At 30.7% G+C, this 22,708-nt stretch overlaps 1 protein-coding gene across 1 annotated transcript in view; it reads right to left on the bottom strand.

Moving 5' to 3' along the window:
* Positions 1-22,708, bottom strand: part of LOC107450765 (neurotrimin) — a 70,466-nt gene that overhangs the window by 3,482 nt on the left and 44,276 nt on the right. Inside the window, exons 4-7 of the mRNA XM_087169335.1 lie at positions 18,237-18,392; positions 13,973-14,101; positions 4,399-4,689; positions 2,439-2,555 (exon numbers count right to left, since the gene is read on the bottom strand). Coding sequence (XP_087025461.1) covers positions 2,439-2,555; positions 4,399-4,689; positions 13,973-14,101; positions 18,237-18,392 — 693 coding nt within the window. The remainder of the gene's footprint in view (positions 1-2,438; positions 2,556-4,398; positions 4,690-13,972; positions 14,102-18,236; positions 18,393-22,708) is intronic.

The raw sequence follows: 22,708 nt of genomic DNA, 5'->3' as shown, positions 1-22,708 counted from the left end.
CCCAGGCATTCAACTTTACTTGTTTTAACCAAATCAAACCTTACCTCTACTCATTTTATATAGTACGATATGAAATGTTCTGTAAATTTTAGGCATTTGTAGTAAATATTTAGGCAAATAATAATATTAATAATAATAATCGAATCTAAAAGTGCCGTTCTTTTAATGTTAAGGCTTAAGAAAGTCATGTATTAATATTTTTTAAACTCTTATCTCCAGACATTAAACCTTATTTGGTTTAAATAATTAAACCTTACTTCTAGGCATTTTAAATAGTACGATATGTAATGTTGTGTACATTTTAAGCAATTGTAATTAAATTTTAGATAAATAGTAATGATAGAATCTGAAAAGATCGTTCTTTTATTGTTAAGGCTTAAGAAAGTCGTGTATTAATATTCTTTTCATCTCTTATCTCCAAGCATTAAACCTACCTAATCAAACCTTACCTCTAGGCATTTTAATAGTACGATATGGAATGTTCTATCACTATCGAATAATTCCATGGCCGGACCTACCACTAGGCGACCCTATGCAACCACTTTATGGATCAGAGAAAAGGACGGAAAATTCAACTTTGATCCATGTACAAAAAAAATTTTTAAATACTTTTTTAAATATTTTTTTTTGTTTTTAATGTTTTGATTTGAATTTCTAATGATTGATCACATTTTCTCTGCGCTCCTCAATCGTTTGATTTTTTGGCCGTGCGCAGATCTGTTTTTATTGCATCGTGCATAGCGCTCACGCATACCATTCCAAAGGAATTTAGGTTTTGGAATCGCTGAACATTTTACGACGAATAAAGTGGTTGCTGTCATTCGAAAATTTATATTTTCTGTCCTTATAACTTTAATCGTGAACAACACTTTGTTGATGTTTAAGCTCATACTTCTGAATAACTATGTCTGAAATGTCATTTTGATCTGTCTCTAAAAATCCGTAAATATGATGAGTTTTTTTTTAGTGATCACTTTGCATATTAGGTCTCACTCTCTCTATTGGAAAACAATTTGACACCTAGGGCAGCTGAATAAGGTTGAATCGGCCCTGAATAGTTCGCATTAATAAGTTTGAAATCTTACTAACGGAGAAGAGAACAAACAAATACAGATACTGCTGAATCAATAGTTGCAATTATAGTGAATTTAATCAGAAAAAAGTATTAATTTCCGTATTTTAAAAATTCGATTTCTCAGGAACCATTCGACCGATTTCTCTCAAATTTTGTGTTTTGCTATGTTAAATTATATTCCTCAAAACTATATAAAACAATTATAAAAATTTAATAAAAGTTCATTTTTGCATTTAATTATCTTCGGATGAAAGAATTTTATAATTGTGTATTAAAATGTTTAAATTTGTGTAAAAATTTCTGGAGATATGTCGAAATACGCAAGAAGTAAAATCTACATTAAAGTTTCCAAACTTTAGCCCGCTTTTCTGACCAAACAATTGGGACCATATTTCCCAGATTGCGGCTATCCCTAATGTTATGGAGGTCAGAATTCTGAATCCGTTGAAAAATAGATATGTTGATTCAGATTTCTCTGAATTCTGAACGTTCTTGTGTCTAATTTCAGGACTTAATATATAGTCTGCTCTAATTAATTAACATATTTAAGGTCATCCCCTCGATACATTAAGAATGACTCCTAGAACGTGAAGATCCGATCATTATATCAAAAGTTATTAAGTATGGTCCGTTTTATATTTTGCGCACTGTACAATTAGCCAAATTAGTAATAACAAACCTACTTCAAATTTTCAAAATATTATTCGTAATTTATATATTTAAATATGCGAGATTTATAACCGTTATTTTTTTATCAAAAATTTGTTCAACTAAATGCTGCAATTTGGAAATTATTATGTTGCTTTTATCCAAATTATAGATTAATTGAAAACGTTTTATACAGATATTCAAATGGTTTATATAGATATACAGATGTAAAATTAAATAGATATTCATGGATATACACTCAAATTGTTAAAATTTGTCTTGAAATAAGCTCTAAACGGAAACAAAGCAGTAATAAAATCTTTAGAAAACGATACTTTTACCTACATATTTCATATATTTCCTAAATTTTTTATAAACTAAATTCGCAATTGCAGTAAAATAATTTATTTCTCAATTGTAATGATAATGCGTCTTTTGAAATTGAAATTATGAGCACAAAATTTTAAATTTCACGCAATTTCAAAACAAAATTTAATTTATTCTTTCTTTTTTTCATTTTAATAACAGCACAACTCAGTAAACAGTTCTATTTTTAAGTTTCAATTTTTCAATATCAGTTTCGTTTACTTAATATCCTGCATTTTGCGAACGCATTTTAGAAAACTGGTATTTTTAATTAAATGAGTCTTCGATTTTCTTTAAATACACACATTGCGAAAAGTTTCACCCGAAACTAAAAAATCTAATACTTTACCGTTTTCCTCGTGTTTTTTGAATGAATTCTGTTTGTGTCCGTTTCGTAATTTTTCCGATTTGGAAAGGAGGATATCTTTCTCTGCCGTATTTTCAATCGATGTTGGCGGCGGAATTTCTGGAATAAAAAGAAAAAAACAGAGCGATATTGAACTATGAAAACAAAATGCAGACGATGAAAGAAAATAACACTGAATAGGAAGGAATCGAAATGGCACCCCTGGGTGAAAATAAGCTGCGATCTGAATATATCCTTAAAAAGAATTCAATATTCCTGAAAGACTGCAAAGGGAAATGGAAACTGCGAAAATGGGCTCAACTTTAGACAGTAAGAAAAAAAAACAGACTTAGTCTTAGTTTGTGAAGTAGAATTAATTCAGTTCGTTGCTTAAATAATAAGGTACACTATTTTTTAGGTCTCAAACTTTTAACTTGCACTTAAATTAATTCCATCTATGAAGAATGTAATAGATTTTTCCGATTATGTTCTAAGAAACTTACACTATTAATTGTTTTTTGTAATTATGTAATTTAAGCTATGTGTATTTTTATTATTAAATTTCAAAATTTTTCAAATGGACTTTTGAGATTATGTAACTAATGCTATTTTCATTTTTTATTTTTTATTAAAAGTCTAACCGCCTTTAGTAACTACGTAATTAAAAATACGTAGATTTTCTTTATTTAATGTCTACTGGTCTTTTATAGTTATGCTAATATTATTTTGTAGTTTTATATTTAAAATTACTCTTATTTATTTGATTGTTTTATTTATTAAAAGTAAATTTTAAAATTTGACTATTGGCTTTTGTTATATATAACCAAAAGTATGTATTCATAATTATAATTTCGTATAAGGTATTTATGTTGTAAAGTATTTAAAGTATTAATTCGTAATTAACTTTGAAATTTCTCCTAATAGACCTTTGTAACTATGCAATTAGAACTACGCGTATTTTTGTTAAATTGTAACGTTAAATTGTTGTTCAATTGTTAATAGTACGGGTATTTTTGTTATTTTGTAAAATTTAGGATAGTTCTTTATAGATTTTTGTAATTTTGTAATTATAACTATGCTTTATTTTGTTATTAAATTTGAAACTTTGACACAATCTGATAATAAATATATGATACCATATAACTTTCGATATAGGCTACCTGGTATGATATTTTTTACTGTTTATTTTAAACTTTGTGATGTGATAGTTCATGATAATTATTGTTTTTAATATTTTAACTCAGGAAATGAAACATATAAATTAATAACTTCAAAAAATTAAAGAATATATAATTAATAACTTAAAATATTAGCGATTAGCATACATTTATTGGTTGGTTTCCAATTAAGATTCCGCTGTTGAAAATTCTTACCATGTAGTCTTGTAGTTTCTTCTGTTCTGCGATAATTCATGATGATTATTTTTATTACTATTTAACTCAATAAATGAAACATAAAAATTAATAACAACAAGAAATTAATGAATATATGATTAATAGCTTAAAATGCTAACGTTAAGCATACATTTATCGGTGGGTATGCAATTAAGATTCCACTGTTGAAAATTCTTACGATATAGTCTAATAGTATCTTCGGTTCTGCGATAATTCATGATGATTATTTTTATTACTTTTTAACTCAATAAATGAAGCATATAAATTAACAACAAGAAATTAATGAATATATAATTAATAACTTAATACTAACGATAAGCATAAATTTATCGGTGGGTATCCAATTAAGATTCCGCTGCTGCAAATTCTTACCATAGTGTTACAGCTCCATCTGTTCTGTGATAATTTATGATGATGATTATTATTAATATTTAACTCAGTAAATGAAACATATAAATTAACAACTATCAAAAATTAAGAAATATGTGATAAGTAACTTAAAATATTAACGATAAGCATAAATTTATCGGTGGGTATCCAATTAAGATTCCGCTGTTGTAAATTCTTACCATAGAGTCTTATAGTCCCTTCCGTTTCCCCAAGAGAGTTTTTGGCGACGCAAGTATAAGATCCGTAGTCATCTGGTTCTAAATTGTGAATGTAGAGTTTCAGTTGGAATTTGTACAACACACCCGGCTGAACTTCTGTTTTGTACTTGTTATTAGTGAGCACCATAATTCCACCTTCTTTTATCCAATATGTCACAGATTTGGGATGGGATTCCAAGTTGCACTGAAGCAATATGTTGGTGGAAAGAGGAGCTCCAACAAGTTGATTAGGAATCCAAATCATTGGTGTAACTACAGAGATTAAAATTAAACTGTTCAGTTTGATTCAATAGTTTATTAATAATTTTATAGTAATTACCAATTATACTCTAAAATTATTTTAAGAAGTTATTTAGTAGCTATGGAAACGGTAACAATCGAAACACTATATGCATTTCATACTTTAAAAATGTGACCTTTTTCTTAAAATCTCTAAAGATTGAAACGGCATAATCTGTTATTTACAGTATTATTCACAACTATTGAAAGTGAAAAAAAAGGAAAGCGTTTTTATTCAATTTTCATCTTGGATAAATATTAGTAAAAATTATCTTAATTGGATAGTTTCAGCTATGTACAGAATATTTCATCCAATATGTCACATATTTGGGATGGGATTCCAAGTTCCACGGGAGCATTATGTTGGTGGAAAGAGGAGCTTCAACAAGTTGGTTAGGAATCCAAATCATAGGTGTAACTACAGAGATTAAAATTAAACTGTTCAGTTTGATTAAGCAGTTTATTAATAATTTTACAGCAATTACCAATTATTATAACATTATTTTAAAAAGTTATTTAATATCTGTGGAAACGGTAACAATCGAAACAGTATATGCGTTTCATACTTTTCTTAAAATCTCTAAAGATTGAACTGTTACTTAAAGTATTATTCACAAATATTGAAAGTGAAAAAAAAGGGAAAACGTTTTTATTCAATTTTGGTCTTGGATAAATATTAGTAAAAATTATCTTCATTGGATAATTTCAGCTATGTACAAAATCAAACAGCTTACTTTCAAGTTTTGTAACTGTTATTTTCGGCAAATTTCCCACAAATTTATGCAATTTACTAGCACCAATATACTAGTTTACTTACAGAGAAACTGCATGAGTGTGACTATACTACACTAAAGTCAGACTGTAGTAGGTACCCTTAGAAATAAAAATCAATTATTGTTATAAGAAAGAGGACTGACATAAAAACTAAAGAAAATGAGGAAGCAAACAAACTACAAGGGCAGGTTTGGGTTGTGAGCATTGAGTTTGGAGAATAGTTCCACTAAATTTCACAGTATTTCTACTGTACTTCTTTGTCTTGGCAGAGAACACCTCGTTCAATTTTACATTATTTAAGTACGATTTGAACAACTTTAACATTTATTTATCCATCATTAAGCTTAACCAATTTTAATATTTAAAGAAAATAAATGGCGCAAGATAGCTAAATATTGATCACTTTGACATTTCTCGGCGCAGAAATTCAACGACACAACTGATGATAGCAGGGTGGGAACAGTCTGGAAAATGTTTAAAAATGGTGACCACAGTTTAATGAGGTTATCGTAAATTTCATAAGCTATAATTTTACGACATTTTTATGAATTCAGTTGGTTAGTTGCGCCGGTCAGGTGGCTGAGCGGTTAGCGTGCCTGACTGCTGAGCCAGTGGTTGCGGGTTCGATCCCGCTCTGAGCATGGATGTTTCTTTCTCTCTCTTTGTGTCCTTTCCCCTTTGTGTTTGATTCTGTGAATGTGACCCGCCCTATAAACGGGTTTGTGGTTGTGTGACGTGGGCGACGCTGCTCCACCACCGTGGCTTCGCCTCAGATGCCCACTGGGTAACGAGAAGAGGGGCAGTTCTGGCACTTTCTGAGGCCAATGAACAATAGTTCCAAGTGCCCGCCATTAAAAAAAAAAAGTTGGTTAGTTGCAACTTAGACATTTCATTTTCAAATATTCAAACTCCAACTATTATTATTAGTGAAAACATTTTGTATCATCAATATTTTCGACCAGTTTTTGAATTTATCTAGAAAGTGGTCTGCCTCCCCGCGATAAAATTTCCTAAGTCACAATTCTTGATGGCTCCATCAAAAAATTTTGTTGGTTTATGTTGGTTTCAGTGCGATTCATGATGGTCCAGTATCATTTAATGGTCACCATCATCCAACATTTTCCGTGACGTATTCATGGGTTTTGATGTGCCTACAAACTTACATCATTCCATGATGGAGAATGCCACTTTAATACTATGATGGTTAACCCCCAAAAGAAGTTTGACTATCATTGACCAACAATCCATGATGATCCGTGATGGTTTATGATGGTTCCAACGAAACATTTCCATGATGGTTGATTGGGAATTCTTGTTGGCTCTCAGAAATATGCCATCAAAACAATTTGAGTTTTTTTCATGTTGGACCATCCTAAATCAGTCCGAATTCCTAAATTGGGATGATGGTTTTTCATGATCGTTCCAACATTTTATTTCTAAGATACTATATAATGAAAATTCGTGATGGTTCAGCATGAACAAACCATCAAAACAAGTTGCTACTCTTGCATTGGACCATTATAAATGAGTCCGAATTCCTACATTAGGGTGATGGTTATTTATGTTGGCTACCATAAAAAAATATAATGTTTCATAATGGAATCACTGATGGTTACCATCAGGATTATGTTGGTCCATCAATGGAAAACCATCAAAAATTTTGACTTGGATAAAACAGTGTATAAAGAATTATGAAGATTAAGAATTATACAGAATTTTTAGACTAAGAGAATTTTTTTAAAATCAGATTTTTTTTTTTAAATTAAGATATTTTTTTTTTAAATCAGAATTCTCAAATGAGTTTGAAATCTCCTGTTAGTTCGAGATTCTAGGTTAATTTATCCGTTATACAGGACTTAAATAACATGAAACGACTTGTCAAAATACTAATGCACACATAAAAACATATATTGACGTATAAAAGAACCAAAAACAGGTTGAAAATATTTAAAGTGTTTTTAAAGTCCAGAGTGGCACATTGTTATTGTACAATACATTATCCATGCCTTTAAAGATATTTGTTCTGAAAAATCAATTTATACAAAGAAAACTTAAATGTATATTGAATCTTTTCTTAAATATTTACATGAAATCTTCATTCAAAATATATCATAACATTTCTGCAATTGTTAATGCAACTCATACAAGGCGAAAAATATATTTTTAGATAAACTCAGCACAAAACTTATTTCATTTTATTTTATAACCGTCGTTGAACAACAGGCGACCCAATTTTTGGGCTTACGACAACTAATATTCAACTCCGGAGTCTAGTAATTTTGAACCCAATACAGAAGGCAAGGAAACTACAGGATCAAGTACTGGGAGAAATTTGCCTTCTTAGATGATTTTTTGATGGAATTTCCCAGCATTTGAGTTACATTGAGAGGAAAACCACGAAAATTTCTCGCTGTTAGCCTAATGGCAAGGGGACTCTAACCCATGACCAGTCTACCACTGAGGATTTTTTGTGTCAGCACTGTGGATGGTGCAAGCCAGGTGAAAAATTCGTATTGAGCAACCATCGCCGGGATTCAAACCTGGTTACCCTCATTGGTAGGTAAGCGCTCTATCCCCTGGGCCATGACGGTTTAGACTATAACTCATTGACAATATTTATATATAAGAGAGATTTTGGAATCCATCAATTTTGAATTGATTTTAAAACGTCCAAGTGCAACTAAATAGTAAGAGCCTTGAACTTCTTTATCAATTGTATCGGGCTCTTTACTGCTAACTAGAAATAAATGAAACAGAATCCTCCAAATCTGCATTTAATAACTTTTATTACTGTTTTCAAGTATACTAATGTAGCATGTCATACTAAAATACATGGTATAAGATAAATAACACAGCATAAATAAGATAAATAACATAATTTAGTATAGAAAACTAAGTTTTAAACCTACGCTTTCAACGTTAAAGTCTTAAAAGCATTGTCTAAATATTAAATACTTAGAAATGCCACACGCTAAACATTGTTAGCGAAATGTCACAGAAATAATATATTTGCCAAAGAAATATTACATGAAACAAATATATTTCTTTTATCTTCGCTTTTCTACTAACGAGAATAAGTGTTCCTTTTTGTATTTTTGTAACCATTTTGTCCAACAAGAAAGTCAACTTTAATCCCCAACTTTAGGATTTAGTGCAGAAAGTCTAGAGAAACTACGATTAAATGGCTTTTTCATTGGGGTGTAAATCTTATAAACACTAACTAGTAAACTCTTAAGGGGCTGACCAAAAAATTAAAAAAGTTTCTTAAATGGCATTTGAGTGCTTCTTCAAATAAAAGTATTAAAATTAGAAAGTACTGAAAGGAAATAGCTCATAGAAATTGTTTTTTTTTTATTATACTACATTTATCGATATTTCGATAAATGTAGATAAATGTACAACGATGTTCGATAAATGTACAACAAATAAAATATATTTCTCTATATCTTTATAAATTATTTTTTACATGGGTAAGAATGGGATCACATAATAACTATTTCATTCACTTTCTGACAAGTAAGAGTGCTCAAATTTCTACTGAAGCACAATGTCTAATGATGATGATGGATGTTTCAATCTTTCTTCGGGAGTTGTAAGCTGAATTTATTGTAATTATTTATTGATCATAAATTTCCTGCACTTTTTTATTACCTACAGTGCTCAAATCTAATCTGGTGATCTGATTAATCGATGAATTATAGCTTATTAAGTCACAGATAGGAATCCATTAAAAATTTTCTGAATGAATTATAATGATGTAGCGATGCGTTGTATTTGTCTGATTCAAGAATAATGTTAAGAAAAAATTTAACTTTACAATACAATTGTTAAAATTTACTGTTGTATCGTTCAAATAACAATTTTATTTCAAATTTTGAAAAAAACTAATTATTTTTACGAATTCTCAAAACAGCTGAGCCAATCTTAACTTTTGTTTTCCTTGTGAGATATTTAAATTGAAATAAATTAAAATTGAAACAATAATCTCAAATGTAATGTAAAGAAAAGAGAATAGTTCATAGAACAAATTTAACTTTTTAACGATTGTATAATCGTTAAAATTTAGTGCTGCATCGTTCAAACAACAGTTTTATTTCAAAATTTGAAAAACTAATGATTTTTACGAATTCTCAAAACAGTTGGGCCAAACTGAACTTTTGTTTTCTTTGTGGGTTATTTATGTAAATACTAAAATTATAAACAACATTAGAATTGAAATAAATGCCGCAAATTATTACGTCATTTAATAGATTAATGGGTATAATTAAAACAAAAATCAATAACAGTTTGTTTATATGAAATATTCACTTTTAACCTTTATATTTCTGCCCAGCTTATAGCTCAGTCTATTTCAATCCTTCGTTGCCAAAACAAAAAAAGAATTTTAATTTATTTACCTACAACATACGCATCTGCGTTTGATAGAACATAGATTATTTTAAGTAGTATGAATAACACACTTGATACAATAAATAAATATTTCACGTACTTTTATTTCAATATGGAGGCAAATTCATTTTCGGAGCTGTCAAGAATTAATTATTTGATGGATTTTATTATGCAAATAGCATAGCTTTACTTCGAAACATTTCGTTTCCATTTGGGTAAAGACTTTGGATTTCATATCAATTCCCTTGCCCGTTTCAAAAGCGAGATTTTAATAGCTTCATCGTAATTAAACTCAAAACGACTCCGTAAGTTTTGGATTATCTAATGATCGAATAATAGCCGATGCTGTAATTAAGATTACATTTCATCAGCCTGCACTTGACTTGAGAGAATAGCTCAAAGAAAATACCATTTTAACAGTTAATCTAGTTTAAATTTCGCTAACTTTCAAAAAATAATCTTAAGTATGAGATTTTGTTTATTATTGGCACAAAAAATACATTTAGCTTGAGAAGTTCAGTTTCAGCTTCGCGCTCAACTGCAAAGGAAGCTCACCCAAGTCAAAATTCTTGTTAGTTCCATCAAAAAAATTTCATGGTTTATGTTGGTCATGATGGTAAGACATCATTTGATGGTCCCCATCATCCAACATTTTCCGTTATGTATTCATGGTTTTTGATACGCCATCATTCCATGATTGAAAATGATGGTCTTTAATAATATGATGGTTAACCATCAAGAGAAGTTTGACTATCATGAACCAACAATTCGTGATGATCTATGAAGGTTCATGATGGTTCCAACTATACATTTACATGGTGGTTTAATAGGAATTTTAGCTGATTACCAGCAATATAAAATCAAAATAATTTGGGTTTTTAATGTTAGGCCATCATCAATCAGTCCGAATTCCTACATTAGGATGATGGTGGTTCATGATAGTCCCAAAATTTGATTTCTAAGATACTATGATGGAAATTCATGATGATTCAACATGAACAAACCACCAAAACAAGTTGCTATTCTTATATTGGGCCATCATAAATCTGTCCAAATTCCTACATTGAGATGATGGTTACTTATGTTGGTCAACATGAAGATTATGTTGGTCCATCAAAGGAAAACCATCAAAAATTTTGACTTGGATAGGAAAGGTTTGCGGTAAGCTAACTCTGCAGAAGCACAGAATGTAGTTTTGTAAATCTAGTTAAAAATATGTCCGACAAGGTAAGTTTATTAAATATTTTAATTTTCCGTTGCAAGCTAAGCCACATTGTAAAAAATCCATGATCAAATTGCGGCACCTGGAACTTTTTGCCACAAAATCCATTTTTACCGAAACATGCAACGGAACAAAAAAACAAGTAGGTTCACATAGGATAAGTAATTTTTACACTAATTACTGTAAAATCACTGAATCATTCTTAATAAATATTACGATTAAAAATCACGGCATGGTATTTTATAGTAAAAATGGATTTTATGGATCGTGCACCTAAAGTGTACTTTGTGCCGTAATTTGATCAGGAATTTTTTATAGTGCCAAAAATAAAAATATATATGAGATATCCGTTGAAGAAACAATCGGAAGAAAGAAAGTTTGCTGTTTAACCATATCAAAATAAAAAGATTTAAAAAAAAATGGATGTGTAATGATTATGCTTAATGTGTAATGATTATGGATGTGTAATGATTATGCTTAAAATTGTTACAAAAAATAAATAAAATAAAAAACTAGTTTTTAAGATATTTGATTTCAGTTGAAAGTGAAACCAAAGTCAGAATAAACTTTTGAAGCATTAAAAAAATTTTTAAATCAAAAGCAAGCACATTGGTTTGTATTAAGTTTTTGTATTCAAATTTTGAAAAAAACAATTGAGAGATTAACTCTACGGCAATAAAGTTTCGTGAAAACACAACCGACAAACAAGCTTCTACTTCCGCTGTACAGCTTCATTTCAAAACTTAAACAAATAAGCTTATAATTCCAGAAAATTCAATAGTTTTGATTTCAAGCTTATAATACCTCTTAACGTTATAATAGGAAAAGGTATAGTTTTTCGTAGATTATTGTTTTTACTAAATTTCATCCTTTAGCAATTTTATATTACTGTAAAAGCAAAACTGTAAATTAAAAAAAAAGAATTCCTACAATGTTTTTGATTATAATTATTTATTACTGACTTGTAGAAATACGACTTAATAGTAAAAATTCAAAATAAAAAGTAATATTTCTAAAAACCACGTTTTAGTAGTGGAGAATAATAATTAAGAAAAAATTTGAAAAACGAAAAACGTGGGGCGCATGAAATACATAACAGTAATGTTATATTAGTGTGTGTATGTGTGCTCTTGAGAATATGTGTATGTATATCAGTAATTGTAATTGTATCTGAATGTGGAGGTGGAATATGCTTTTGTATATGCATATGTATGTGGATGTATATGTGGCTGTGCATGTGTATGAGTAAGAAAATGTGTATATATATGTGTATAGGTACTGTTATGCATTTCATGCGCCCCACGTTTTTCGTTTTTCAATTTTTTTCTTAATTATTATTCTCCACTACTAAAACGTGGTTTTTAAAAATATTACTTTTTATTTTGAATTTTTTTATTTTGAATTTTTTTATTTTAAACTACGATTTTTTTAATTTTAAATTTTTATTTTATATTTTTAAAAAACTATTATTTTTTAATTATTATTTTTCACTACAAAAAAGTGGTCTTTAAAAATATATATTTTTATTTAGATTATTTTTCTTAGTCAAGAGTAGTCAAGACTACTACAAGACCACTACTAAAGTAATAGAACTTTTATTTTAAATTAGGGATACAAAAATCTTTATAGAAAAACAATACCTTTACGACTTTCATTAGTTTTATGCTGATGACAACCAAAACGGAATTGAATGAGGAAAAACTGGATCCTACCACGTGATTTTTCAGCCAATAAAAATACTCCGACAACAAAAATCTTTTTACCTGACACGTAATAATTTGAAATAATGGAATCGACAACAAAAGACAATCTCGAAAATAATTTTTTTTTTAAATTTTAATTTTATTTTACTTTGCATGTCTTTTTTCTCTTCATTTTCATGCATTGTCATCCAATTCTGAACTGTGTGCTAAATTTGAAGTTTGTAGCTAGTCGGGAAGTTAGTTTAAAATCGATTACAAAATTCCACCCGGACAGGCATACACGAAGGCAAGTTTATATAAACGTGGTAATAAAATAAGGTTATTAATTTATTTTGCAACATAACTTGCCGAAAACGAATACGCACTTAAGCAACGTTGAAAAATAGTTAAACGGCACAAAGTCGAACATTTAAAAATAAAATAAAAACTAGAGTGGCCAATTAAAATGAAATTTTATTTTTGAAATGTAGGAACAAAAATGGAGGCCGTGGTAATCCAGCGGTTAGAGAATCGGACTTCGGTCTGATGGGGTCGGGATTCGATCCTCGACTCCCCGAAGACTTACCGAATTCACGCATCATGCGTGCTCTTAAAATCTGTGGATTCAAAAGTCTTGTGGTCGTTTGCAGAGCTGTACGATTTGGACAGGAATCTGGAGAAAATGTCTAAATTGAGGAAATGACCTCACGAATGAATACTGCTGCCATCTATACCTGGAAATCTGAACTAAGAAGTAATTTGAACTTTAGGGTGCTCTCGTGCCAAACGAGAGGCACACCTTCCTGACTTAATTCGCAATAGGACGATTCCTGACAATCTTATCTTGTCTACGTGTCGTTCGAAACAACCATTATAGCAACAGGAACGAAAAATATTTCGATAATACAATCGAAAAATCTAATTTTTAAGTCTTTTCTTATTTCCTTATAAATATCACAAATTTTATATACTCCTTTTAAAATAAAAACAACTAAACGCGTTTTATTAATTTTTTCAACTCTTGTTTAACTTAACTTTAATAATTTCGAATTGGAAAAAATGTAAGACTTTGAAAATATCATAAGCTAATTTTAAGGAAGTGTTAGAAAAATGCATGTTTTAATTTTGATTAACTTAATAATTATCAATTAATTTAAGTGATCGACTTAAAAAAACGAAATCATCTTACATGTGACACCAAGCATGATTCTTTTGCTTAAAGACGGTGGTACACCATTGTGGAAGATGCATAGGTAGGCACCCATATGTAGACGGCTTACTTTAGTGATGTTCAAGTAATTTCCCCGAACAGATGTCACTGAAAAAAATAGAAAAATTATGAATGTTGCTAAGCTAATACTTTTTTAGAAACATGAACTGACCCAATCCAGAAGACAAGGGAACTCCTGGACCGAGTATTGGGAGAATTTTGCCTTCGTGGAGGACTTTTTTATGGAGCTAACCCAGGGCTAAAGAGAATACAAGGGCTAGTTCACTCCGCTCTTAGAGCTGAAGCTACGATTTCCCTCCTCATGACGTCACTGTGTCTACAGATCTCGGAGATCGCAAGCAAAGATATGATAACTTTGCATCTTTGTAAAAATAAGTTAGACTTTTTCTGGTTATTAGCCTTCAAACTTTACGTAATTAACACATTATTTCCGTTCATAAACATAGTTCAAAAAAAACTTTCTTGGTTATTATATTAAAAAAATACCATTTTAAACTTATAAAAATGTTTTGCTAGTTGGTGAAAATGACACGACAAATACTTTATTTTAAAAAGTTCACTTTTAACTTTAACTATTAAGAAAAATGAAGGCATATATCGACGCTTTTTTTTATCTACATATTCTTTTATAAAGATAAGTTAAGTTAAATTTAGAATCCCTGATTTTAAAATATGTCGTTAATAGCAATTTGTTCATACTTCATCATTAGGAAACATCAACCTTAAATGCTAATTACTGAAACAAAATAATAATTTAGGTTCATAATGACATTAGAAATTTTACAATTGTTTATAGACATTTAAATTTACGATGATATAATACATAGATATTTAAATTGAAGAGAATATAATTTTTAAAAAAAATCATAAATAATTAGAATAACTACATTAAAAAATATGTTATGAAATTAGGAGAATTTCAACTATATACTATACATTTTATTTATACTTTTGACTTACATTTTAGTTTTCTTTGACTTTATCTATTTTTTAATTCTTTTCACCTGCCTTTCTTTATGAAGTAGCGAGGCGGTTTCTATTTAGATAATGAATTTTTATAAAAGTTCTTTACGACAGAATAAACGTATTGCGGTTTTATATTAACTGTGTCATTTCGGAATCCATTCTTTACATAGTTGTTCATTTACTTTAGGGAACACGCGAAAAATTATACTTTTTCCTTTTGTTTTTATATCAGAATTTTTGCAAGTTGCAATCGCGCAAACTGGCATTTAGATAATAGTTTTAAATTCTTGTAAATTCACTGCAAAAACTGAGGAAAGTCATTATAGAAAATAACAAATGTCTTAGAATATCTCGCAAAAAGAAATGATCCAATATTAGTTAGAGCTAGTAAGGCCAAACGCTCCGTTCTTGAAGTAAAAGTGCGAGCTTTGCGCCAAAGTGACGTCACTAGAGTGACGTCAGAGGATCGGCGCGGCAAGAGATACTTCAAAGGAGTGAACCAGCCCTTCTATTCTCTTTAGCCCTGGAGCTAACCCGCATTTTCTCTACATGGCGAGGAAGACCATGAGAACCTACCACGCTTAGCCTAACGGCAATGGGAATCTAACCCATAATCCGTCTACCACTGAGGATATTTCATGTCAGCACTGTGGTCTGTGCAAGCCGGATGCGGAATTCGTATCGACTGCGATTCGAATCCGGTTCGCCTCATTGGAAGGCGAACGCTCTATCTCCTGAGCCATTGCGGCTCTACTTCACTTTATTAAATTAATACTTCTGACTCCATTTTACAAAAAAAGCGAAACATAAAACTTTTTATTTACGCAAAAATATGTTCTATAATATCGCCAAAGCGATACTTGTTCTAGCTTACAACTCACATATGCTGAAATATCAAACGAATAGTGTCTAGTACTTTTAACACATGGAATGGAGTTTAAGGTTCCACAATTTCATAAACATCAGTATAATTGTGGAAATCTTTTTACTGAGCACAGAACATTTGATCAATAATGAAAAATAAGGACCAAATCAAGTGTTTGCAAATGATGTGACTTTTCATCTAAGTTTTGTCACATTTGTGGCTTTTTAAGAACTTTTTTGTCAAGCAGACGAATGATCCTGTCTGCACTTGTTAGAATGAAAACTTTGGTGCTGAATAAAATACTCTTGTACAATAATTCTTCAAAACATGTGCCTTTTTTTCTATTGCTCATTTTTGGCATATTTTTTGTCGGGGGACTTAGAAAAATTTGAATAAGTATTCCCATGTCCAGCAATACTTCTTTATAGAACAGCATAGTAGAAAACGATTTTTTGCGAAAAATAAAGTGAATTTTTATTTTCAGTGCAATTGAATACAATATACATACAATACTACAATAAGAACACATTTTTATAAACTTTCTGTTTGCTTGAATAAATTTTTAAATCAATGGTAAAATGGTCTGTGATGATGGTCTGTGATGATGACAATGCCCTCAAGCTTTAACCTTTCAGCATTTACCTAAATTTAGAATGTTACTTTCGTGACGGTGCCTCTAGTTTTTTTAACTGCGACCGTGAGCTTTGCTAAGTCGGTTGCCCGGATGGACGCTAACATTCGATTTGTGTTGGTGCTCAAAGTACGAGAGCGGAAACCTAAAAGATTCGCTTTCCTTCTATGCATGCTCAGGAGATAAAAATTTATTCTCTATTTCTAATTATTTATGTGTTACTGATATTGCGCATTTGTGCGAATATAGAAATTCGAACAGATTTACCAATTTTATACATTGATTTTTGGAGATTAACGGCAGAGCATGCAGAGAAGGGGACACGTGTTCTCTTCGAGAGCAGAGTTTTTTTTTATGGAATAGTTCCAGTGCTTCCTGAGCTATCATCGTGCCTTTAATTTGTGATGTTCCCATAAAATAAAAATAAAAATGATCCAGAAGATGTTAGTCATCATTTCCATTTTGGACCAGTGAACCTGACACTATACCACGTGCCTGATGCAGCCGATGCGATACGGTCATTTAAATTTGGCGAGAATCAGGTTGTAGGATGCGGGGAAAAAATGGTAGATATATAAAACTCGTAACCACCTCAATGCAAGCAATTATAAACTTTTTGATAGTTCCCATTAACAAGACTCGGTTACTGGTACGTTGAAGGAAGCAAAGGGCATGGACTGGGTACCAATTAGGACGCATGCACATTTAGCGTTTAAACTTTCCTTTAATATTATATCCAAAGATATATTGCTGTAAATTCTTATGAGATTATCAAATTCAAGTACTATTAGTTGTAGGAACAAGAGTAAAATGAGAGAGGTGCAGCATGTAACGGTTGCGAAACTTTACTTCGTGCATTGAAAAAAATAATTACTGAAAAATCTAATTTTTTTTTTACTGCTATGTTTTCTTTTAATGACGGGATCTTAAAAGAACAAAACTGATGGTCAAATACAAAGAGGAAATTCATTTATAGGTAATTTAAAACGCAAATAAACAACAATTACATCATAAGGTGCTCTTATTAAAGCACAGGTACCTTCACTTAGCCTATTCTTTCGATTCCTGTGAGTTTACAAAAAGGAGATTTCGAACTTTAGCGTTAGCTGCCGTACGTAAAATTTGAATAAACTGCGCATGCTCCTGTTTCTTTAGATGGTACGTAGCTTTACGTTATGCTGGCGTGATTCACGCTACAATGACAAAACTACAAACACGATGTTTTCAGTTTTTAAATGTTGCTTTCTTTTTAAGCTTACCTTCAAACTTAAAACATGGACATGGAATGCAAGTTTGAAAAAATATATTGATGCAATTTACAAATAAATAGTGTGAATCATGTTGGTTGAACTCAAAAATCGTTTACGTGCATTGTAAATGTTTTGTTTTTTTTATTTTGTAGTCAAATTTCAAACGATATTTCTCAGCGTTAGCGTTTTTAACTTGCAGATTTTTGCGAAATCTCTTATTTTCACTTACGTAAATTTAATACTTTCCACGGGCGCATGCGCAATAAGAATTATTAGGTGATATCAGTCGGAAAAAAATCAGTCTCGCGATTACGGCTTTCACCAGTTTCCAGAAGTTTCAGGAAACAAAATGGTGCAGAACTATCATTACTCCGTAAGGTAGCTTTCAACTCACTAGATATAATTCTTGTAATTACTTAAACTAAACTTTGCAATATCATGGAAACTTTTATTACAATATTTAAAGAAATGCATGCAGGTAGATTTGAGCTAAAATACTATGATATTTACCTTTAGTTTTTCCAAGATTTATTTCTTCTCCATTTTCTCGTCTCCACGTGTTTTCAGGTTCTGGTGAGCCTTTGGCAACACATCTCAGGCTGACGTCACTTCCTTCTTTCACATCTGTGTCGGAACTTGTGAGTTTCTCATCAAGGTAGGGAGGAACTGTAAACAAGACTCTGAAATTAAAAGTTTCTTCAACAAGTAAAGACAAAAATACTGTAAAGTTATTGATTAAAACTTGTTTTCGTTTTAAAAAAAACTTTTTATGAAGTTAAAAATTTATAGCTTCTCCATTGTAGTGACGTGTTAAGTGCATAGTAAGAAAGAAAAAAACATCACAGCAGATGAAGCAATTTTTTCGTAATCTCAAAAAACACAATTTTTCAGTTTAAACTCCATGTGCAGCATGTGCTTAGATTGTAGAAGCAAAAATGAACAACTATCTAGCAACTTTATAAATGAAAAATGTAAGGAAACAAGCGTAAAAATACAATTCATTGTAAATTTAATATTCACCATAGAAATTTATTAGGATAGAAAATAATGAAAAAAATAAAAGCAAATTCACAATTAGCTATCTTTGAGATTTGACTCTATAAATGAGGATTAATAGATATCCAATGACAAGATAGTAAATAGTTACTCCGTTAATAGTTTCAAGTAACAAGAGTCGAATACTATGAATTATGTTAAAAGCCGATACAAAATATACTTTTTTTAAATGTGTTTTCTCGGTATTTTCTGGCTGGAGTGCTTTATTTTAGGGGTTAAACACTCTTAAGGTATACGATTTTTTTTGTCGTATGGCTGTTTAGGCAGAGGGGGTGCGATTGTTCTTGTTTTTCAGTGGCGCCATCTATGGCCAAGAATTCGACCTCTGCCACACCATTCACACAACCACAATCCCGTTTATAGGGCGGGTCACATTCACACAACCAAAAGAGAGAGGACATAGAACACACAGAGAGAGGGAAAGAAACATCCATGCCTTGCCTGGGATTCGAACCCAGGACCTTTCTGATGCAAGGACAGTTCTCTGCCCCCTACACACGCTGGTCGGCAAGGTATACGATGAATTTAATTAATAAATTTTAATCCTCAACTAAATTCTCATTTCATATGTCGTGGCCAATTGAATTTCATATGAGATTTTCACTTCATTACGCCATGCAACTGATAATCGACTATTTTCAGCCGTGTAAAAAGTCATGCCCTAAACAGCTCTCAAATGAAAAAAAAATAAGGAACAGCTTTGTAGCTCGTGATCAAATGATCAGACTTTCTCGAACTGATCTGTAATAGGCTCACGGAGTAAAATTTTAATTAACTAGTTCATTTGTAAACACTAAATTTCAAATTGCGAAATTAAGACGTAGATGAGGCCTTTTTTCCATAAACGTACATTTCTGCAAAAGGAGTCGGATTTTTGACCTTCAAATTATGGGGAGGAGCTTCAATCTGGAAGATAGGGTCCCAAAAATTGACCACAACAGCTGTTAAAATTTTGGTTTCTTTAATGTTAATATCACTTTTTTCCCCATTTTCTTATATCCGCAAAGAAAAAGTTTTATGCAAAACCAATTTCAACGGAAATGTAGTTTTTTCGATTAGTTTATTATTTTATTTGTTTTTAAAAAATTGAATCTTACACAATATTATATAATACAAAAATATGCAATCCTAAATGAAGGCACCCAAAATGTAGACAAAATCTACCAAATTATTCCTAAGCAGTAAAATTTTAAAAAAAGAAGTTTTTTAATTAGTCGTTAGTTAGAATTTGAATTTTCCAGAAACTATTCTTCCGATTTGGTTCTATACTTTAAAACCGTGTAAAAATCAGCGAATACATTGACATTTAATTTTTGTCCAATTAAAAAATAAATAAATCATTTAACAAAAACCTTATCTTTGCATGAAGTTATATTTGGAAAAACGAGTTTGATCATTGTGGGCAACAGGGTTTTAATTTGCTGCAATAGTAGTAATATGCAAGAAGTGAAAAGTCATTAAGAGGTCACAGTACTTACAGAACGAAGAAAGATATCGAATTTTAATTGCTTATAATAAAACGTCAAACGATTTCGAAACAGTGAAAAAATCATCTCTCTATCTGAATTTATAAAAAAGTTACGAACTATTTCAGATTGCCCTAAAAAGAAAAATTGATCAGTAGACAACTTTTCAGATGGTTTCGGTTTCGTCTCTGCTTATCCAAATGCACAAATTCCTATATTATATACATGTTTGATTGTAAAAAAATAATACTTTGAAACAATACATAGATTTTTTTATTATTTTGATATTGCTATTTAAAAATTTAAGATTTTGATCATATTGTAATAAGCATTCCAAATGAAAGAGTCCCGTGGTTCCCAGTAAAAAACCGAAGTCAATCATCACTGGCTGTGCTCAGTAAGCTGGTGAATGACCACTTTACTCAACATGCGTAGTGACCAAAGGTGCGCGTTATCGTAATAATATACATAAACATTACGTAAGTGGGTTTTTGGCAAATTTGAATCCTTCCTTCTTCTTAGCGTAAATGTACAAGTCACAAACACCACTACTAAGAACTTATAAGAGTCGTGGTGGCTCAGGGGATAGAGCATTCGTCTTCCGATGACATGACTCAGCTTCATATCCCAGCGGTGGCCAATTGATACGAATTATGCTCTCGCCGCGCACCGACCACCGTGCTGACGTAAAATATAATCAGTGGTAGACGGATCATAGGTTAGACTCCCCTAGGCATTGGACTAACTGAGGGAAGTTTTCATCTCCATATGATGTGTGGCTCATCTCCATATGACGCCATATGACGTGGTTTTCATCTCTAAATGATGGTTAGTTCTATCAATAAATCCTCCATGAAGGCTAGTTTCTCCCAAAACTTGATACAAAGTTACCTTGTTTTCTGGGTTTAGTTAAAAATTACAAGACCACGAATTTGGACATCGGAAGCCGTAAACTAAGAATTGGGTCAGCTGCTCCACGCCGGTTATGAAATTATGTAATTTAATCTTATAAATAAGTAAGTCAAATCGCCTACTCCTCCCTTTTCGCTTTAACACTGAATTTTATTATAGCTCTTAAATTTTAATATACAAATAAAAGATGTAACTTTCCAGAAAATAAAATTTACTATCCATTTCACTTCATAAAGTTTTCAGTAGAGTATTCCCACGAAAATGTTGGTGATTTTCTTCTGTTGTCTTGATCTCTGAAACTTTTTGCAGAAATTTTTTTCTAATTTCTTTATTTCCTAAATTTAACATTTGTTTCAAATTTTAAATATTTCCAAGAGTAATTTGCTTTAAAAATTTTGCAACATTTTGTGCAAGAATAAAAATAATTAAAATAAATGTATTTTAGGGTATTTTGTAATATTTGCTCTTATCCCTCCTTTCCCCTTTCAGTAGCAATAAGCGAATCCTAAACCAATCTAATTAAATACTGAATTAGTAGCTAAATATCGAAATACCGAAGGAGTAAAAACACATATAATTTTTAAAATACATAGCTTTAGAATCTGTCCACGGGTATTATTATTTATTTATTGATATTTTGGTATCCGTATTGATTTTTTTTACCCATTGGCAAAATGAGTCTTGGTTTTGATTTGATGGCGTCCACACACTTTTCAACTGTGTTCTGGTGTAATAGTAAACAGTGCGCATGCGTCGTCACATCATGCGTTACTATGACGACCGCTGCCGTTTTTCTTTTTCTTTTCACTAGCAGGTATTTTTAATGTATTTACATAATAATAATTAAGAATATTTTTACATTCTTTTATTATTAACGTATAATTACTGGCTTGACAGTGATTTCAATATAAATATGAATGCTGAAGAAGGAAAAGTATTTTGTGACTTATTGAAACACGTACATAGGCAGGATTTGAAAACCAATCCGACGACAAACATCAATGGAGACAGTTTTTGCAACCCATGATTTGAAATGTTGTGGCGTTTAACGGAGTCCATCCAGAAAGAAAAAGCATTTGACCAATGGGTAGCCAGTGATTATAATGAGGCGATTAAAACTTTTTTTTTTTTGCTATATTTATTTAACTTGTGTTTATGATCAATTTACTTTCTCAATTTTTTATATTTTTGTGAATAATTTATATTTGTATTTAGTTCTAATTGTATATTCATGTTTTTAATTTAGTAATTACCATAACAAAGTGCTATTCTCTCTTTTAACTCTCAATTTTGTCGTTTGTGTTCCTACTATGTAACCATTTTTTTTTTTAAAAATTGTTGTCAAAATGCATAAAAATGTGTAAATTCCTGAATTTGTATAAGAATAACTAGTTTTAGCATTTGCAAAAATACTCTTTAAAAATCCACTGAAAATATTTTGAATATATCGTAATATGATCATTTTTTTTCATTCATAATTCTTCAATATTCTCTCGAAAATATCACAAAAAATATCTTTGCTTTTATCTCTGAAATCATTCTCTGTAC

This window comes from Parasteatoda tepidariorum, chromosome 8, assembly GCF_982258835.1.
Source record: "Parasteatoda tepidariorum strain Cologne lab strain chromosome 8, Ptep-v5.0, whole genome shotgun sequence".
Taxonomy (NCBI): Eukaryota; Metazoa; Arthropoda; class Arachnida; order Araneae; family Theridiidae; genus Parasteatoda; species Parasteatoda tepidariorum.
This window is presented reverse-complemented; position numbering and strand designations above follow the sequence as displayed.